General features: G+C 37.0%; 1 protein-coding gene across 1 annotated transcript in view; it reads right to left on the reverse strand.

Moving 5' to 3' along the window:
• Pde11a (phosphodiesterase 11A) overlaps positions 1–22,218 on the reverse strand; it is a 376,507-nt gene that overhangs the window by 237,211 nt on the left and 117,078 nt on the right. The window contains exon 3 of the mRNA XM_074071157.1: positions 1,067–1,156. Within this exon, the coding sequence (XP_073927258.1) occupies positions 1,067–1,156 (90 nt within the window). The remainder of the gene's footprint in view (positions 1–1,066; positions 1,157–22,218) is intronic.

Here is a 22,218-nt window from a genome sequence, read left to right on the forward strand (position 1 = left end):
GTTCAAGATGAAGATCATTATCAAACAGTGTGATACAGTGTGATAGGTATCCACAATAGAACACTGGCAGTGTGTACAAGGAAAAATAAGTAGAGAAGGGAAGATTAGCTGAAAGGCTGATCTGGGTCCTGAAGGATATGCAAGGTAGATGGCAGTGAGAGGGGAAAGTGGGCATGAGGCATTGAAGGCAGAGGAGAAATGTGGTTAAAGATATGATAAAATGAAACAGTTTGTTTTGGAAGTCAGGAGCCAGATTTCTGGAGTACCATGAAAGGAAGAGAGTGGTAAGACTTGGAACAAATAATGAAAAGAATACCAAGGGCAAAGAAAAGGTGTGCTGTGCCATGCTGAGGATACAGTCAACTGTATTTGTTTACTGTGAAATTTTCATGTATCATAATGCTTAGTAAATGAAACTTTAATCAACTTGATTACCATTTTCACTGAGGGATTCAAACCTTTTTGAGCATCTTCTTATTGCATATGTTTTGAAGTTGCGATAGTAATTTTCATATATTTAAGTGTGGAACAAGTCTAATAAAATTTAGTCTCTATTTGATAGTTAAGCATTTTACAAGCACTCATCTTTTTTCCTATCTACTTCTATAACTCTCTCTAAGAATTTTTCTTTATTAATTCTATAAAAATCCTGTTGACATAATTGTCCCAAGTATCTTCCAGTGCTCTTCTAGAAAACTTTTCAGTTCAAAAACAAAATCTGGGAGGTGGGGTAAACTCAAGTTTATAACATACTTTGTTTCTTAAAGGAGCTAAACTGTAAAAACAAATCAACAAATTGTGTTATTATTTCAAAGCTATAGCAAGCAAATATGTATCTGCTTCTTTAAAACATAGACATGAGACGAGTACTATTTTGTTTCCTGGAAACAACAACAGAGAACTTGCATCCATTTCATTTGGGTTTATTGGGAACTTCAGCCAGAGTCTGCAGGATTACACAAATAAAGATTACTGGACTATACAAAGATGATCTGATGTTTTTAAAAGACAAAATGACTCATAGAAAACAGAAGGAGGAGTGTCCGCAGTGTCTCTTTCTACTCACCCTGCTTCTTTCGTATTCTTTTCTTGAGGCAGCAAAGAGCTGGGCATTAGATATGGCAATTCCACAAAATGGAAGATACATCTGCATGACCTGGGTCAAAGAGAGCATTAAGAGCATTAAAACATCCATCCCTGCACTAAAGTCTCATTTCCTGTCTATGCCTAATTGGAGTACTTTCTTTTCAGCCATAGGGACTGAGCATAGAGCTGTTGATACTAGTTGATAGTTTTTAGAGTTAACCATAAAATAGTGTAAATCAAGCTTTAACTGGGAAATTCACATCTAGGAAGATGTAAAGCAAAGCCACAGGAACTGTGTCTAAGCACCTTGTAATCCTATTTTGATGAAAGAAAAATGAGTAATGGATGAAGTGAGATATCCTGGAATTTAAGGTATGTGCTCCCTCTCACACTTGGAGGTGGGCAGAATATAAGTGAATTCCAGTGTATGTGTACATCTGTAGCAGGGATCTCCATTTCACATGTCAACTTCCAGATTTGTGCTTGCCTGCTGGGATGGGCCCAGCGGGAGCTCAGGTGTCAGAGGGTTTAGTAGCCTTCTGCAAGAATTCTGATTGTGTCTACTGCTGGGTAGTAGAAGTGGACACGAATGCAAACAGATAGGAGCATGGTGTTAGACACCCCTGGAATATCCAGAAAAGAATTACCTGGAGTGAAAGGTGATTTTGTAGAGAACTTGAGGTAAGCACAAAATAGTGGGCAATTCACATTCCCTATCATTTCTTTCCTATGTAAACCTTGCTTTAGCTCCCTGGGCATACTCACTGCTGAATTTAGGGTCCCTGAAAATTGTCAGAGTCCCTGAAACTTTAAGGCTATGAATGACCTCTTACAGAAGAGAAACAATGGCTTGGGTGCTAAGAAGAAGTACAAAATTTAGGAGTTCATTTTTCAGATCTTTTGGAGATAAATTGCTTTAGTGAATCTTCACATAGTGGCTTCTGGCACCAGATGTTACTTCTGATACCTCTTTCCCTTTCTTTGCTGCTCTTCCTCATGCCATAGTAAGTTTGTCCATAAGCCAGCATGAAGCTGTTGACATAGAGGTGTCAGGTATTCCTCCAGAATCTCCTGTGTTTAGCCATAATAGGACCACTTTCAATATTACCTACAAACACTGGAAACACTTTCTTTGTAGTTTTCTGATTTTGTTTTTAATTTTTCCCTGCCATGGAGATACTGACTATAATGCCAATAAAGGAGAGGAGGAAATATGGGTTACTTATTTTAACTCTCCACAGCTAACTTATTTTATTTATTTTTGTCTTCTTAGGCCAAGTTTAAGGTGGTTTGTAAGTCAAACAAGTAGGAAGAGTGGGACTAAATGAACATGCGAAATGTTTTCTAATACGTCACAGCCTTGCTTCACTTAATTTGTAACACCAAAATTGAGCCCTCCCAGGCATTATATGTAATTAAAAAGAATCTGAATTTTAAATCAGATGACTTTTTGTCCTTTCAATGACTTTTCTGTAAACCGCCAAATTTATGGTACATTTTAGTCCAAATATTTGGTGATTCAAATAATTAGAAACATTACTGAGGCTATAATAGTCTATTTGCTAGAGATTTCAAAGTATTCAATAAACATGCTTGCATCTTATTCAAGAAATAATTGTTTGTAACAATAATTGACATTGACAGCCCTTTTCCCAATGGGGCAGGCATGATTCTAGCATCAAGCATGGTGTCAAGCAATTTGTATGCACTGTATCCATTTGACCCTCACAACTACATGTCTTATATCAGTAGTTTCATTTTAAAACCGAGGCTTTGAGAACTAACCCAAAGTTATTGGGAGAAAATTGTCCTTGGGTCTGTCACATTTCTGCACATCTTGCAAACAAAGGCTCTGGCTCTGCTCCTTTCAAGGATGTTTGTATAATGAGTATCCTTGGAAGCAGAGATACTGTCTCCTTCCAGAGCAAAGAGTAGAAATGTTACTAACCAATATTATAAAGATACTATATCCCTCTAGCAGAGGTCAAGTAGGTGCATTGTCTGCTACAAAAGACTTGAGGCAATCCATTATATATGCAGTTATCAGGGTCAAGGAACCAACACAAATGCTGATATTCTGGCTATTGCTATTGCTGTGAGAAATAAACTGTCCTTTGTTCCTGATCCAGGAGTCCTGTATGTTTTGCCAGCACCCATGAGTCTGTTGCAGACTAACTTGCTAGCTTACAGGTGTAGTAAAATCTCAGACTTCCATTCTTGACGAGGTTTCCTAGATAATAGGAAGTAGAGTTGGTTTTTCAATTCAAGCAGCCTGACTCTAGAATCTACCTTCATGACTTCTATATTGTCTTACTTCCCAAAGTAGTATATTCCTTTCAAGTCATGATTGTGATGGCCTGATGAACTGAAACAAAGTAAAGCAGACTGTTGGGAGTAGAAGTAGATTCTGTCAGTGTATGTGCAGTCATAAGAAACTGCAGAAGCAGAAAGTAGTTCTGGCAGAGCAGGTATAAACTGGTTTCCAGAGATCGTAAGTCCTCAGGTAGTGATCTGCCTAGCAGTTGGTTTAAGGCAAGTCCTGAACAGAGTGCAGACCACTCTGACAGGCATCAGACTGTGGTTACTACAGAGGCCAGAGTAGAATCATCAAGCAGAAAATAAGCTGTATTTTAGGGGAGACTGCCAGCAGATAGCAAGGCCCAGGTGAGGATTTAAGAATTATACTTTTAGAGATAGAAGGAAAGGAAATAACAGAAGGAAGGAAGGAAGGAAGGGCCATTGATTAAGTGTTAAACTCACATTTAACAGTACTTCAGAGATGCGGAACTGATTATAGGACTGTGGCTAAGTAGAGCCCACAAGGGAGGGTCCAGTGGTATACTCCAGCATCAGTGTAGAGAGTGGGTCAGGGACTGGACATCAGGCTGTGTTATGTGCACTGCCAGAGGGACCTGCTCTTAGGGACAGTGGGAGAACTTCCATGTCCCAGAAAGCCTGAGAACAGCCCAATATAATGCTACCAGTTAGTGGCAAATCTCTTCATCTTCATCCACTTTTGTTTCTGTTAAGCATAGTTTTTGTCTAAAAATGTTGAGCTTGCAAATCATTTTTCCAGACACCATAAGCTAGTTTTTCTGGATGATACAGTATATTCTCAAGAAAGTATGTAAGTCAGACCAGCAGAATTATTTCTTTAATGTAACCCACTGTGTCTGACAAAACCCCCTCAACTCAGTCCTGACAGATGAGCAATATTGTAACAACCTCAGGAAAAGTCTCTCCACCATCTTCCTCCATTTCAAATGCTTAATAAGCATCACTTTCATGAAATTTTCTCATACAAACACAACAAATCCCTCATAATCCAATGTAGCTCCAATTCTTATTCTTCAGTGGAGATTAGAAACAACAAAAACTCTGCTAATATAAACCAGTTATGAAGCATTGGACATGATATTTTGAATGGAAATAGACTCAAGCTGTCTTGTTTTGTGTACTCTTATTTATCAAGTTAATGCCTCCATTGCAGCATCCAAACAAAAGCAAATGGAAAAACTAACATTAACATCCTACTCACTGTACTTGGAGTGAACACATCAGCTCAGTTTAACAAGTTGCTTGACTGCCTTCTCATATTAGACACTGGGTTAACAGTGCAGCAGCTCAATAAATTACATGACACCATTACTACTCTCAGGCTTCCCTCTAGCTTTAATTCTGTTCAGGAGATGATTACTAACCAGCTCAATCTCCTTCAAAATACTTACACAGAAAAAAAGGCCAAAGTTCAAGTCTCAATCGGGAGTTAATATTGAAATATTTGGCCTTAGCTCTATGTTTTAGTGTATACACTGTAAGTTTCAGCAAAACTGAACATTTCCTCAAGTTTATTCCCCAAATAACCCATCACATAATCAAAGTCCACAGTATAATTGCTATCACATCACCTGGAATTCAGCTTTCCATCTCTACTTCTGTCAAATTTTTAATAATCACTTAAAAAATTGTGATACTTATTTCTTTATTTTTTTTAATTGTGCTGTGGGGAGGTACATTGTAGTATTTACAAAGGTTCTTATAATGTATCAAGTATACCATATTTGAATTCCCCCCAACACTTCTCTCCCCCATTCCCCTGATTCCTAGAATAGTTTCAACAGATTTTGTTTTTGCATTTACATACATGTGTTTTAATTATGCTCTTTTAAAATAATACAAAATCTGGGCTGGGAGAATGGTTCAAGTGGTAGAGCACATGCTTAGCAAATGTGAGGCCCTGAGTTCAAACTCTAGTACTGTCAGAAAAAATATATACAAAATAAAATATTGATTTAAAAAATCTCGCCTCTCTTACATTTGCATTTTCTTTATTAACATATCATACATGAATTGTACAAGGGGATTTCACTGTGATATTTCCACAGATATATACAATATACTTTGAACAACTTCACTCCCTCTATTATATACTCCCTTAACTCCCCTTCTATATATACATATACGTACATATCTGTATGTAATGTATTTCAATACTGTTTACCTCCCCAGTACTTTCTTCTTCCCCTCTTCCCGCTCCTGCCTTATACAGGTCTCCTTTTATGTTCATGTCTTGCTATCATTATTATTATTAATTGTCATCATTTTTGGTCTAGATTCTGCATATAATTGAAAATGTGACATTGGCTTTTTGAGCTTGGCTTATATTGCTCAACACAATGATCTCCACTTCCACCTATTTTCCTACAAATGGCATAATTTCATTCTTTATGGCTGAATAATACTCTATCATGTGTGTATCTCACATTTTCTTTATCCAGTCATCACTTGTCAGACACCTAAAGTGTTTCCAAAGCTTGGCTATTGTCAATAGTTCTGTAATAAACATAGGCAGGTATCTCTCTGGTATGTTGATTTATACTTCTTTAGATATATGCCAAAGAATGGTATAGCAGGGTCATAAGGTAAGCATATTTTTAGTTTTTAGTGAACCACCATACTGATTTCTAAGTGGTTGCACTGATTTACTTTACTATTCATGGTACAAGAGGGTTCCTTTTTCCCTGCATCCTTACCAACATTTGTTGGTTTTTTTCTTGATGGTTGCCATTCTGGTTGCAGTGAAATGGAATCTCAGTATAGTTTTGATTTGCATTTCCTTTTTGGTTAAGGATGTTGAACATTTCCTCATGTATTTATTAGCCATTTGTATTTCTTCTTCTGAGAACTATTCAATTCATTTGCCAATTTATGTGGATTACTTATTTCTTTGGTGTTGCATTTTTTAGCTCTTTGTATATTGTGGAGAGTAATCCTTTATCCTATGAATAGCTGGCAAAGATTTTTCTCCTATTCTGGAGGTTGTCTCTTTGTTATGGTCATTGTTTCCTTTCCTGTACAGAAGCCTTTTAATTTGATTCAATCTCCCATTTGTCAATTCTTGCTCTTATTTCCTGGGTAATTGGAGTCCTATTCCAAACATAAATGTTTATACCTAATATCGTCAAATGTTTTTCTGAAGTTTTCCTGTAGTAGTTTCACAGTTGCATGTCTCACCTTAAGATGTTTGATTTTGAACAAATTTTTGTACAGGGTGAAAGACAGGAGTCTAGTTTCAGTATCCTTCATGTAGATAGATATGCAGTTTTCACCATTTGTTGAAGAAAGTCTTTTCTCTAATGTATGATTTTGGCTAATTTCTCAAAAATCAGGTGTGAGTATAGCAGTATGGGTTTGTTTCTGGATCCTCTATTCTATTCCATTGGTCTTCATGTCTGTTTCTGTGCCAGTACCATGCTTTTTTTGTTACTATGGCTCTGCCATATAATTTGAAGCCTAGTATTGTGAAACCTCTAGCATTGCTCTTTTCACTTAGGATTACTTTTGCTATTCAGGATCTTTTATATTTCTATATGAATTTTAGGATTGATTTTTTTCTCTTTCTGTGAAGAATAACATTGGGATTTTGATGGGAATTGCATTAAATCTATGGATTCAATATAATTCCAGTAGGATAGTCATAGAAAAGCTATAGATAAACTACTGATTTTTGCGTGTTGATTTCATATCCTGCTACACATCAGAATGTATTAATCATATCTAAGAGTTTTTCTGGTGGAGTCTTGGGTCTTTCAAGTACAGGATCATATCATCTGCAAATAGGAATAATATAATTTGACTTCTTCATTTTCTGTTTGAGTCCTTTTTTTTTCCTTCTCTTACCTTATTTCTCTAGCTAGGCTTGCAGCACTATATGGAATAAGAGTGGGGAGAGTGGACACCTTTTCCACCTTGTCAAATTTCTGATTTTAGGATTTTAGTTTTTCCCTATTTACTATGATGTTGACTGTAAATCTTTATTATGTTGAAGTGCAAACTCACTTCTGGGAGATTGACCGTCCCCTCCCCAGTCCCCAAACACTTCCCATTTAACAAATGGTGTCCTACATGTCCCAGGTCCCCACCAATTCACTGGTGGTTATTCTCTAGACCAGAACTGTTCTGTTTTTTGGGTCAGAGACTGTTGTGCTGCACTCTGGGTTTGCTGCTTTCTCCCTCATCCTGCTGTTTAGAAGATTTCCCAAATGGAACTATGACTACTGGCTGGGCTATGCTTGTCCTCAGAACTCTATATTGTCTCATGAAGGTTTCTGTGATGCAGTTGGTGTAGACTTATGGTTTCTGCCTCAAGGCCATCCTGGCTGGACAAGAGATATCTGTTGCCTGAAGCTGCACTCACCCGGCTCTCTCCCTACCATGTTTAGAGTCTGCGGTCAGTCTACAACACATTGGAGGTGGATCTGTGCCCACTGACCTGCCTGCAAGCTCATAGGATATTGGAGGAATCAAATCTACTATGCTTCCCGCATTGACTTCCTTAGTCATTCTGCAAGGAGTTTGGTGTGAGAATAACTGTTTAATAAGGTATGTTCCTAAGAAGAGATGCCAGGTGAAGCCATTCAGCCTCCATCTTGCTCACAAATACTTGAGAAGCATATTTAAACACTTCAGGTAGGAAAATGCAAATGGCTGTGGCATCTTTATAACAGTGTCAGTGTTATTATAAGGCCATTTTATGTTTCATCTTTATTTGTTTATTATATTTTTATATATGTTTTTGAGGCGAGATCTCACTGTTAACCCACTGGTCTTGAACTTTCAATCCTCCTACCTCAGTCTCCTGAGTGTTAGGATTACATCCAGCTTATAAGACCCACTTCAAAAGCCCATTTTGAAAATAAGTTTTACAAAATAATTGCCTCCACTTAAGTCAATTAGAAGGACATATGGTAAACAGCCTAGAAGACAGAGATGTCCCCTTCCAGAGGGGTAAGAATCATTTACTATACAGTATAATAAAGATAATATCTTCCTCTGGGATAGAGGGCAGGTGGGCTACTTTCCATTATAAAATATTTGGGTTCCTTATATTTGAAGTTCCTCTCCCATAATACAATTCTCTGTGTAATCTGTGTATGATGCTACCATTGAACATTTTATCACAGCCATAGCATCACTCACATATCATTAAGACCATTGTCTATTCATTTGTCCTGTAGGTATACATTTATTAACTCTGCAACATAGCCACTTATCATTCATATATTATTTATGCATCATTAAGACCATTGTCTACACATTTATTAACTCTGCAACATAGCCACTTAGTATTTCCAATTGTTAGGTAAGGGCCCCAAGGACAATTAATAAATTCGTGTGAAATTTCTTCACTCCTTTTCTTATTGAGTCAATTGCTCCTGATTTTAGTTTTCATTCAACTTATTCTCTGCTTTACTACATTACATTTCCTTTTGTTTTTACATTAAACTAGAAATTTTATGTGCAACTTGGCAAAATCTAAATTCAGTATCTTTAGCGTCCTTCCAAATAAGCTAAAAACCTTGGAATAGTTTAATTCTCAATACTATTTTCATGGTTTGCATGTTACTTTTTTCTTTCTTCTATCTTGTTTTGCCACTGCAAACTGGACATTAGTATTAATGTTAATCAAAGTTTGTTTAGATTGACCCACAGGTGTACCAGATTTTCTATCTAGGATCTCCTTTCTTCCTTCTAGACTTGTTTTCTTTCTGAAGAAAATCCTTAAGAATATCCTTTAGTGATAACTGATGTGTGTGTGTGTGTATGCACGCATGCACACGTGCACAAGTGTGTGTTTATGTCACAGTCAATATTAACAGGTAAGTTACTTGGGTATATAATTCTAGGCTTATATTTATTTCCCCTTAGTACTTAGAAGATATTATTCCCTTATTATGCACAGTTAATGCTGTTAAAAAATCAGTGGTCAATCCAAGTCTTTGTAGATTATCTACCTTTGTCTGTGGTTTCTTTTAGACTCTCTTTATGTATTTGGTAGCCATTTATACTGTCCCAGCCTCAAAGTCTTTATTGAATCTTATAAAATGCTAATATATAAAAACCGTTCCCAACTTACATTTGTATAACTTAAAATTTTTCAGCTTTATGATGGTGCAAAAGTTATATGCATTAAGTAAAAACTGTCTGGGAATTTTGAATTTCAGTACAGTTTCTGTAGAGATGTTTAATATAAGATTCTCTTGTGATGCTGGATGGTGGCAGTAAGCAGCAGCTTGCAGGTAGCCCTGTGAACACAACTGTCACTCTCCAATGTACCATGCTGCCAAGATAGGATGTTTAGTAAGTCAAGTGTATTAAATGCATTTATGATTTAGAATATTTTCAACTTACTATGAGTTTATCAGGATATAACTCCACCATAAGTCAAAGAGTATCTGTATGTGGATCAATAATTACCATGGATGGAGTTAATGTTATACTTTCACAACTCATTGCACACAGAGAATCTTTATACGCAGGGAGTGTTCTACCCTGAGTCATTCATTGGCATAGCAATTTAACATTCTAGGCCAGTCTACAGACTATGGATGTCCATATGAGAATATGATTCATATAGTTTCTAAATAAATGTGCAAGAGATGCACACAAATATATTTTTAAAAAGGAGTAAAAAAATGAAAACCAAAATATTCTTATATCTTTTTAGTCCCAGAACAATAGATGTCTATTTTTGAAAGGACAAAACAAAATGAAACAAAAACAAAAACAATGGTCAATATACTGCTCTAGTCTGCTCTCACTGAAGTCCCTCCTTGCCTTTAAAAAAAAAAGTCCTAATTTGGCCTTCACTATCTAACTGTGAATGCCAAAGGGTCTAAAAAGCTTAATGACCAAGCAGCTAATGAGTCTGTACACCCTTATGCAGCACTTTTCAGCTTGAAAGCACTTTGTGAACATTGGCTAATTAATCTTTACAACATCCCACTCAGATAGGGAGTTAAACTGAAAATCATTAAACAGTGTAAAAAGTCACTTTAGCCCTGGAAACTCATGAAAGTATCATTAATAAGCATGAAATTTGAACATCGGGCCTTCCATCAATGTACTAAAGACAGATAGTAGGTAGCCAGCTTTTTCAAACTTTCAAACCACAGAGAAAGGCTATTGAAGCCCCATGGTCTGGTCTGGTCCAATTATGCATCATTAAAGAATGCTGGAGGTCTACACTGGGGATTCCCAGGAGGACCCAGGGCATGCTCTTTATGGACTCCACTCTTGGAAGCCAAAACAGCTTGAAAAGCAGCATCACTGTCAACTAAATGAATGGGTTAGAGAAGCTTTTCCCATCACGACTTTGCAAGAATGTTAAAAACTAGAGTTCCTTCTGCCTCAGGCATGAACTCTGAGACACAGTTTCACTGAATCTCAGCCCCCTGGTTTGGAACTGGGGATGTTTTAAGAGAGCTGTAATTCAAACACTAAACTCTTCAAGTACATTAATTCAGCAAATAATATCAAAGTGTGAAAGCAACCACATTATTTTCATGTAATGAAACACTTTCATAGACTTTTTAGTAATAAAAATTTAAAACAGCTGAAAATGAATTTAGAGCTTTCTAAAGATTCCACAGAAAATCCCTGCTCCCAGAGGTATTGCCTCATTTACTTGCAATTTTGCTTCTGTGCAAATTCAGAAATGGCAATAGCTGGGGCTCCCCCCCGCCAAAATCAGATCATAAATGAATCTTTTTAGTTTACATCAAGATATATACTCTGGGCTAAAGGACACCTTTTTCTATCAGTGTTGTGCTCTCAAAGATCACAGTCTCCAAAAGCCTACATAAAAGATACACAAAAACAGACAGCATTTTTAAAATGCCATGGAATAGATTCCCAAATCTATCTGGGAAACAAAGGAAAACAAGATTGCAAATAAAGACAAAGGAAAAGCTTTGGTTTTGGCAGGCCAAGACAAAGGAGCAGAGATACAGCAAAGAGATGTGGGAGGAGCCCACCAGAAAGAAAGCTCAAGGTGAGCTCCTCACTGGTTCAAACTCAGGGCAGAACACACTCAAAAACGTCAGTCTTTACAGATTCTATTCCTCCAATTTTGTACCTTTATCTCTCTTTCCTTTCTTAGGAAATGAGGATGTAGACGCTCTGCTTCTGTCCCTGTGTATGAAAGCTGGGATCCCTGGATGATTGGAATGAGCACGGTCTCACTATTCTCACCTCTCTCCTATAAGCTACTGTTAGCTGAAATGTTCCAAGAGGCCTCACTCATCCAAGGACCCACAAGTTGAGTCCAATTCCTGGCAAGCAGCCTAGCATAACAAGTACTCAGAAACTGCTTTTGCTGAAAGCACTGACTCCTTTTTACTTGGGCCTATGAATTAACTAAAAGCCTGCATTTTGTATCTGTGTCCTTTGCTCTGAGCCATTTTCTCTGCAGCCACCTTGCAGACACCTTTGATTCCAGAAAGGACAGGACTGATCAATAAAATCTTTACAATGAGAAACAGAAGATAATTGTCCCCAGGAAAAGGAACAGCAGAGCCTCACAGGACAGACACCCCCATACCAGGCCACAAAGATTTGCTTATCCTGACCAGATTGCTCAAAGTGATGACACAATAACAACTTTTCCAGAACCCTTCCAAAGCCAGGACTGAGATAATAACCAACCAGGCCATACTCTGACCAGGATTGTTTAATTATTACACATACCTTTTGCCCCCTGCCCCATATTCTTCCTCTGCTTAAACCTTAAGCTCATGTCTGTACCCTAAAGATGGACTGAAGTGCTTACTTTTCCTCTTCCTGAGGCATGACCATGCTGCATAATAAATCTCCTTTCTCTTCTTTTCATCATTATTCATCAATTTATTCTGCGTATAGGGATGAGTGGCTGAACCTAACATGTGGAACCTCTAGAGTATGGCCTGTGGCCTAAAACTCTAGTTTCACTAGTAGCATCATCACTTATTCTCTCTGGCTTTTTAGAGGCTCTTATCTGCTCACCACTAAGGTCATGCAGGTACTACTCACAGCAACTACCTTATTACTATTTGGCTCCAACTTTGGAGAAATCTTATGTCTAGAGACAGTTCCACATTCCCAACCAGACACGCCATTGAAGACAAAACCCTGAAGGAATCCATTGCAGGAGCCAGGTCCTTCTAGGATAATTTGTACTTGTTTTTTCTGATCATAAGATTTCAAAAGGTGAAAGAAGTACCCATATTTTTATACTCAAATGTAAGCAATATTAACATTTTGGAGTATATTATTTAAGTTTCTCTCTCTTTTTCACATAAATTAAAATAGGGCACTCCTATATATAATATTTTATCTGCCTTTTTCACTTTTAACAATCAGCTATCACTTATGAAAAATTCAGATAAACTTAAAATGTGCTATTGCATGGTCCAAAAAAAAGAAAATTGACATAGAAAGAAAGATTAGCCCTGTACTAGCAGGAAAACAGGCATAGGGATCTTCTTGAGGGGTATTCTAAAAATGATTTATTGTAATGGTTGTACCACTCATAAAATTACTAAAATCAGTTGTTCACTAAAAAGAGTTGATTTTATGATATGTAAAATATATCTTAATAAAGCTGTTAAAATTTCCATAAACACTCCACTTGTATGGATTAGTTTACTTAATCAATTGAACACTGTTGGATGTTTTGGTTGTTTCCAACATTAGCTTAATAATTCTGGGGTTAAAGAGCCTCATAATTAAATCTGTGCATGATCATATTCTTAGAAAAAAGTTCTATCATTGAGACTTTTTAAATTTAATGCATATGTATATAGCATTTTTCCACATTAAGCAATTTTCTACATGCTTTACTAATATTAACTCGCTGATATATTTGTATTTTTAAATAATACCTAGCAAATACACAAATTTTTACTTTTTGTCAAAAAAAAGTATAGAAGTACATAAAGTAACTGCAATTCTCCCTTCATTTCTTGTCCTACCCACTCCCCTCCCAAAGAACAGCCCCCTAGTATTTATAGTGTATGCTTCTTAACTTTTTAAATGAACTTCATCCATACAAAGTCTACTTTTATGGGTATCTATGAACATAAGTAGGGTCACACTACGAGTTACTTTCTGCAACTTCTTTTTGACTTGAGCATATATCTTGGAAATCTTTACATGTCAATTCAAGGAGATCAACTTCTTCATTTAAGTCTCTGCAGGATATCTCAGGAGGCAGATGTACCCACTAGGCACTCAAAATGTTTTCCTAAGTTTTCTCTATTACAACTAACGAAGCTGTGAATTTTCTTACAAAATAGCTATGTATGCCTGGACAATAGGTCTGTTGAATGGATTCCTAGAAGTAAGATTTTTAAGGATGAAGAAATATGTGAATTAAAAATCATAATAACAACTGCCAAATATCTTCCAAAAGAGGCTCTACCAATTTATCTTCCCACTGAAAGTAATCAGAGTATTCATTTACCCTATTAAGACACATTGATATTATCACTGTTTTTAAATCTTGTCTATCTTGGGCTGGTAGAGTGGCTCAAGCAGTAGAGAGCCAGCCTAGCAAGTGCAAAGTCCTAAGTTCAAGCCCCAGTACCACCAAAAAAAAAAAAAATCTTGTCTATCTGATAGATAAAATCAATACCTATTTTTAACTTAACTTACATTATTTGATTGCTAGTGTGATTGATTTTTTCATAATTTGTTGATTTTCTATATTTTTAATATGGTCTCTTTATGTTTTTGCTTCTTACTGGCCATTCATATATTTCTTACTATTTAACAAACACTCTTTATATTCTAAGAATATTAACATTTTTTCCATGTTTTAACATCATGGAGTCTTACTTGATGTTTAGCAACTGTCATCTGTTTGATATAGTCCAAGAGGCCTACAAGCTATAATTGCTTTTTCTAAGATGAATAAATGTTATATTATAGCTCTGTAAACTTGGCCTATTCTCACTCTTCATGTGAAGAACTTTCATAAAGATAGCTACCTATATAATCCTGTCATGGTTATTTTTGTAAGCAGATTGACCTACATATCTCATCCTTCCCATTTGTTCCCTCTATCTTTGTAACTCACAGCTCCACAAGAGGTCAATTTGAGCTATAGTCGATCCAGCCATTCTTAAGGTTAGCTAGTAAGATCATTATGATCCCCCCCTCAACAAGCATAGCTATAAATGCAGGAAGCTGCACTATAGAGTAACATAGGGTAGAAACACCCTGAGGCTAGAAAAATCTTATTATATCACAATCTATTTGTATGAACAGAAAAAATTCTCTTAGACTACTTTCTGATGAGAATTAGCTGTTTTTCTTAAAATTTGAAATATATTCACCTTATTTCCTCCTAGTAGTAACCGAAGCCTACCTTTCTCCATCTCATTTATTGTGGCCCTTCTTTTTTATAGTTTTTTTTTTTCATTTTTCTTTTATTATTCATATGTGCATACAAGGCTTGGTTCATTTCTCCCCCTGCCCCCACCCCCTCCCTTACCACCCACTCCGCCCCTTCTTTTTTATAGTTGATGGTCTTAATGTAGCAGGCATTTCAGATCAATGGCTGTTTCAGTCAGCATACTGTTTTTAAGGTTCATGAATGTTGTAATATGCATAAGTGCTTCATTCCTTTTTGAGAAAAAAATAATAGACTTCATTTTTTTTTCATTAGTTTCAAGTAGAAAAATTGAATGCTAAAGAGCTGTCCTATGGAACCCTTTCCCTTGCTCAACACAATTTCTCCTACTATTAGTGACTCGCTTTCGTGTGGTATACTTGTTACGATTGATAAGCCACTATTAATACATGATTTTTAAAGTCCATACGCTGCATTAGGTTTCATTCTTTGTGCCTCATCTTTTATGGGTTTTGACAAACGTATGTGTCCTTCTTTACAGCATCACACAGAGTAGTTTACTGCCTAAAAATCCTTGTGCCCCACCTGTTAATCCTCCCTCCTCCTCCTGGCAATCACTGATCTTTAAACACCATAGCTTTGCCTTTTCCAGAGCGTCACATAGTTGGAATCATGCAGTTTATATCCTTTTCACATTGGCTTCTTTCACCTAGCAGTATCTATTAAGGTACCTCTACATCTTTGCATGACTTGATAGCTCATTTCTTTTTTTTTTAAATCATGATTAATATTCCATCCCATTATCTGTATGTACCAAAGTCTGTTTATCCTCTTACCTATTAAAAGATGTCTTGCTTTGCATGCAAGGGAGGTATGAGGATAGGCAAGAAACACCCCCCCCAAAAAAAACAAGATAGCATTTGATGTTCTCAGTGCAAAGGGACTAATGCAAAAACTTTAAAGCGACAGAGGCCAAAAGGAGAAGAGGACCAGGAACTACAGAAAAAGTTAGTTCGAGAAGAATTAATTTAGAATGTAACACATATATACAGGGAAGCAATGCAAGTCAACTCCCTGTATAGCTATCCTTATCTCAACTAGCAAAAACCCTTGGTCTTTCCTATTATTGCTTATACTCTCTCTTCAACAAAATTAGAGATAAAGGCAAAATAGTTTCTACCTGGTAGCGAGGGGGTGGAGGGGAGAGGAAGAGGACAGGAGGGAAAAGGAGGGGGTGGGGGAAAGCAGGGAGAAATGACCCAAACATTGTATGCACATGTGAATAAAAGAAATTAAAAAAAAGATGTCTTGCTTCCAAGTTCCAACAATTATGAATACAATTCTATAAACATTCATGTACCAGCTTTTGTGTAGATAAAGGCTATCAATTCATCTGGGTAAACACCCAGGAGTGTGATTGCTGGATTGTATTAAAAGAGTGTATTTAATTTCTCAAGAGACTTCCCAACTGTGTTCCAAAGTGACTGCCATTTTGTATTCCCACCACTAGTAAATGAGAATTCTGTTGCTTCACAAGCTTGTTAGCACCTGGCCTCATCGGTATTTTGGTATCAGCCATTCTAATAGGTATATAGTGATGTTTCATTCTTGTTTTAATTTGTGATTCCCTAATAACAAGTGAGGTTGAGCATCTTTTCATATACTTATTTGTTTTCTGTGAATATCTTCTTTGGCACAATCTTTTGCTCATTTTTAAAAGTTGAGTAATTTTCCTATTGTTGAATTTTAAAAGTTCTTTATATATCCTGGGTACTAACTTTTACTAAATCCTTCTTTTGAAAAGCTCTTTTTCTCTTTTTCTCAGTCTGTGGACTGCCCATTCATTACATATTATTTCTTACAAGGCTTAACCAAAAATAAATTTTTATTTATTTATCTCTATATGATTTTATATAAAATGTTAAAATGAACAAAAATCTTAATTTCCTCACTTACCTTCAAACTTATCTCAATATCAGTCCAGCTCCAAGGGAGAAGGACCTGGACTTGTCCCCTTATGTGGGTTTTGTGTTTCTCTCTTTTCTGAGGGACTTTGGACCCTTCTACTTTACTACCATTGTTTTGATCCCCTATATATCAATTCACTTGATATTTCTGTTTCCATTTTGTCAGTGTGATCTACATCTGCTTGGCCTTACTCTCTGTCATTTAGCTTACAATCTTCAGTCTACACGAATGGCCAACTTTTACTGTGTCTATGAACTCTCGCTCACCAGATCACAAAATAAATCAACTATTCTAAGTCCTTTTCCTCTCTGCAGCTTGACACAACTACAGAGATATTAAATTTTGGCTTCCATGTATCACACCCTCCTATATTCTTTCTGCATTTCTCATTGCCCTATTCAAGTCATATTCCCAGATTCTGTCTTTGGCCTTCTAACCTTCTCTTTCTATATCTCCCCTTAGGGATTTACTTATTTTTACCCTATAAAAATATGTCAAAATAAAGTGGAGTGACCATGCAAGGATTAACCTGAGAGTATAAGTCAGCTAGAAAGGACAACAAACTTGGTGCTGCCAGACACTGAAAATGTCCTCCTTTTTCTGACTTACTTCTCTTGCCTTGCTTCAACTTTGGTTCATAACTAATTCCTTCTGCCTCTGCCTTCACTCTCCCAAATGCCCAAATGCCACTTTTTCTCCATTACCTCTGCTGCTTTCCAGACCCAGGTTTCAGACTCTGATCTTGATATGACAATTTAAACTCTGAAAATTGTTTTCTCCCTCTATTTTATAGTCTACTTTTAATATTCCTGATCCTAGATTGAACTGAACTTTGAATTCAACCATACTAACTAAACAGGTGCCAAATTCCCTTCCTTTCATGTGTGTCTTTATAATCATGTTTGGGATGATGCTAAAAGTTGGCTCTCTGAGGCTGTTCATTCTCTGTGCACTCCACATTGCCAATTGCCTACAGGATGTTTCAACTTGAAAGTCCTGAGACTGCTTCAAATTCACCATTCCAAAACCAAGTTTATCTTCTCAAGTCCTTGTTCTCCCCAAGAAAGAGAAATCTCCTCTAAAGTGCCCTACCTGTGCCAAATGAAGTATTCATTTCATTTCACCCATTTTCAAACTCTGGAACCATCTTTGATTGTTATCCATATACAAGCATAAGCAAGAAATGGCAACTGAGCAGTTTTTAAAACTTTCATCCCTTTACAACTCTGGACCACACAGCCAGCCTGACTACCTCTGGTAACAATCCCTAGATCTTTCACCATTACTGTAACCCACTAATCAATCTTTCTTTCCCATCCAAAAAGCCATATATTTAAACATGCAATCGACTGGATTCCAAGATGGCGGTTACAGGGAGGAAGCAGAAAGAGTGCCCCCTAAAGTAAAATCTTGGAGAGATGCTGGAGATTCACCTTACAGGAAAAACCACCAAGAAGAGGCAAAATTTTGACTTCTCCACACCTCCAGCCCTCACATAGCCTCTCCACTTCATGTTAAATGGAGAAACCAGGAAGACACCCACGCTGCAACCAGACAGCAGCACCCAGACGGCTTGGGAAGACTCAGACCACAAGGTGAGCTAAGTGGTACGCGGTACTCCCACAGACAACCCTGGGTCAGATCAGCATAGACCCCTGGACAGACTGACCCCCACCCAGGGAAAAAAGAAAAAAAAACTGAATAATAAGCAATAACCACAAAAAAGACACATAGCAAAGAGGGCAGGGCACTCTGAGTGCCAAAGAAGGGGGGAGGGGAAATCCATCTCAACAAGCTGGCTGGAGAAGGCAGGAGCGGCGGCACACACCCAGCAACCAGGAGCAGGAAAGCCTGTAAAAGTGGCAGTGGGAGGAAAACTCCACAGGAAAGGGGGGAAGGCCTACTTCCCACGTGAACTGTAAATAAACATGCAGGCCTGAGAAAGCTGGTGCAGTGTCACCTCCCTGAGTGTGCTTGGAAAGGGGAAAGCTTGTAGCAGTGGCTCAGGAACAGGAGAACTCTAAGTAAACAAAGCCTGAGGGGCCAGGTGAGTGTTAAGCTCACTCCTGATCTGCATAAATAAAGCCTCCAGCAACAGCAGGCTGACAGCAGCGGGCAGGTGAGCCACAGCCTCAGATAGCCATTCACAGAACTGTCTCCACTCTTTTTTTTTTCTCCCTTCCTTTGATGAGACAACAACCAAACTACACCTGCATGCTGAAAAACTTAATGAAATTGTATTGCATTTGAACTTGGGACATTTTGTAGGGTTTTTTGTTTTGTTTTGTGTTGTTTTGTTTTGTTTCAGTTTTTTTCCACTTTGATGAGACAACGACCGAACTACTTCTGAGACACCATCTCCAGGATTGGAGGTTGAGGAACAAACATCAAAATTATTAAGACAGAAACTTTATTGCATTTGAACTTGGAGATTTTTTTTTCAATCATCTCTCTGTCTCTCTAATGCCTGTTCACCTTACTGTTGATTAGTACACTATCTCTCCCTGTTTATATCTTTGAAGCCTTTCTTTGTTTCTTTGTTTGTTTTGTTTTTTCTACTTGTTTGTTTGTTTTCCCTTTTTCTTTAACTTCTTTGCTTTCCATCTTCTCTCACCCTTCCATTCTAAATATCACCATTGTTATTATTACAAGCTAGAAAATACTTACTTGCACACAGTACAGGGACAGTAACAACACCAAGGGCAATGATGGGAAGACAGAAAAAACAGGGAAACCAGTTTCCCCACAGCAAAAAATTAGTACAGGAACCAGAGGGGAATGAAGAAAACAGATACTCAGATCCAGACTCCAACAAAATGAGGATAAACTACGCCAAAGAACCCAATGAAGCCAAGAATAATCTAAAAGAAGAAATACTACAGGTACTCAATGAGAATTTTATAGAGATGATACTGGATATGGTTAACCAAAATGTACAGGAGACACTCAAGAAATTCCAAGACAACAAAATCAGAGAATTTGAGAAAACACAAGGAGAAATAAAAGAAACCATAGAAGCACTATATAAAAACCAAAGTGAAACAAAGAACACAATTAATAAAGAGATAAATGAACTCAGGATAAAAATAGACAACATTAAAGAGGAAGAAACTCAGGATGTGGAAAACCTCAGAAAAAAGAACAAAACAGAATTGCAAAACAAAATGGAAGGCCAATCCAGCAGAACAGAACAAACAGAAGACAGAATCTCAGAACTCGAAGATGAAATGGTAATTAAAGGAAAAACCAAAGAACTATTAGTAAAACAACTCAAGACCTGTGAAAAGAAAATGTGACAACTCACTGACTCCATCAAAAGACCAAACCTGAGAATCATGGGCATCGAAGAAGGAGAAGAGGTGCAAGCAAAGGGAATGCATAATATAGTCAAAAAAATAATAATAGAAAATTTCCCAAATCTAGAGAAATCTATTCCCATACAGATGCAAGAGGCCTCCAGAACACCAAGAGACCAGATCAAAATAGAACTACCCCACGGCATATCATCATTAAAACAAGTACAGAAACTAGAGAACGAATATAGAAGGCTGTAAGAGAGGAAAAAACAAATAACATACAAAGGTAAACACATCAAAATCACAGCAGACTTCTCAACAGAAACATGATAAGCAGAAACTAAAACAATATGTGACCACAAAGCCACCACTACAAAAGATTCTTCAAGGGATTCTGCACACAGAAAGTGAAACCCAACATAACCATGAAAGGGCAGGCAGCACCAAACTACAGGAAAAGAAAAAGCAAGCCAGTAGAGAGTAACTTCAACTTAGGTACACACAATCAAACCTTCAAACAACTAAGACAATTAAATGACAGGAATCACCACATACCTATCAGTACTAACACTTAATGTTAATGGACTTAATTCATCCATCAAAAGGCACCGTTTGACAAAATGGATTAAAAAGGAAGATCCAACAATTTGTTGCTTACAGGAGACCCATCTCACCAACAGAAATAAGCATATGCTTAGGATGAAAGGCTGGAAGAAGATTTACCAAGCCAATGGCCCCCGAAAACAGGCAGGAGTACCAATACTTACCTCTGACAAAGTAGACCTCAAACCTACATTGATCAAACGAGATAAAGAAGGACATTCCATACTAATAAAAGGGGAAATAGACCAAAAGAATAACAATTATCAACCTATATGACCCAATGTCAACACTCCCAATTTCATCAAACATATCCTGAAGGACCTAAAAGCATATATTAACTCCAACACAGTGGTTGTGGGAGACTTTAATGCCCCATTATCACCAATAGATAGGTCATCCAAACAAAAAATCAATAAAGAAATCCTAGATTTAAAATATACAATAGATCAAATGGACCTACTTGATGTCTACAGAACATTTCATCCAACTTCTACAAAATATACATTCTTCTCAGCACCCCATGACACCTTCTCCAAAATAGATCATATCCTAGGGTACAAAGCAAGCCTCAGCAAATATAAGAAAATAGAAATTATACCATGCATTCTATCTGATCACAATGCAATAAAACTAGAAGTCAACAACAAAAGTAAAGACAAAAAGCATGCAAACAGCTGGAAACTGAATAACTCATTGCTTAATGAATAATGGGTCATTGATGAAATAAAAGAGGAAATTAAAAAGTTCCTGGAAGTCAATGAAAATTAAAACACAACCTACTGGAACCTATGGGACACAGCAAAGGCAGTCTTGAGAGGAAAGTTTATAGCCATGAGTGCATATAGTAAAAAGACTGAGAGATCCCAAATCAATGACCTAATGATACATCTCAAACTCCTAGAAAAACAAGAACAAGCAAATCACAAAACAAATAGAAGGAGAGAAATAATAAAAATAAGAGCTGAAATCAACAAAATCGAAACCAAAAAAACCATATAAAGAATTAATGAAACAAAAAGTTGGTTCTTTCAAAAAATAAACAAGATCGACAGACCCCTGGCAAACCTGACTAAAATGAGGAGAGAAAAAACCCAAATTAGTAGAATCAGGAATGCAAAAGGGGAGATAACAACAAACACCATGGAAGTCCAGGAAATCATCAGAGACTACCTCAAGACCCTATATTCAAATAAATTCAAAAATCTTTAAAAAATAGACAGATTTCTAGATACATGTGATCATCCAAAACTGAACCAAGAGGATATTAATCACCTGAATAGATCTATAACACAAAATGAAATTGAAGCAGCAATCAAGAGTCTCCCAAAAAGAAAAGTCCAGGACCTGATGGATTCTCTGCTGAATTCTATCAAACCTTTAAAGAAGAACTGATACCAACCCTCCTTAAACTGTTCCATGAAATAGAAAGGGAAGGAAAACTGCCTAACATATTTTATGAAGCCAGTATTACACTTATCCCAAAACCAGGCAAAGGCACCACCACAAAGGAGAACTATAGGCCAATCTCCTTAATGAACATTGATGCAAAAATCCTCAATAAAATAATGGCAAACTGAATTCAACAACACATCA

This window comes from Castor canadensis, chromosome 4 (genome assembly GCF_047511655.1).
Source record: "Castor canadensis chromosome 4, mCasCan1.hap1v2, whole genome shotgun sequence".
Classification (NCBI taxonomy): Eukaryota; Metazoa; Chordata; class Mammalia; order Rodentia; family Castoridae; genus Castor; species Castor canadensis.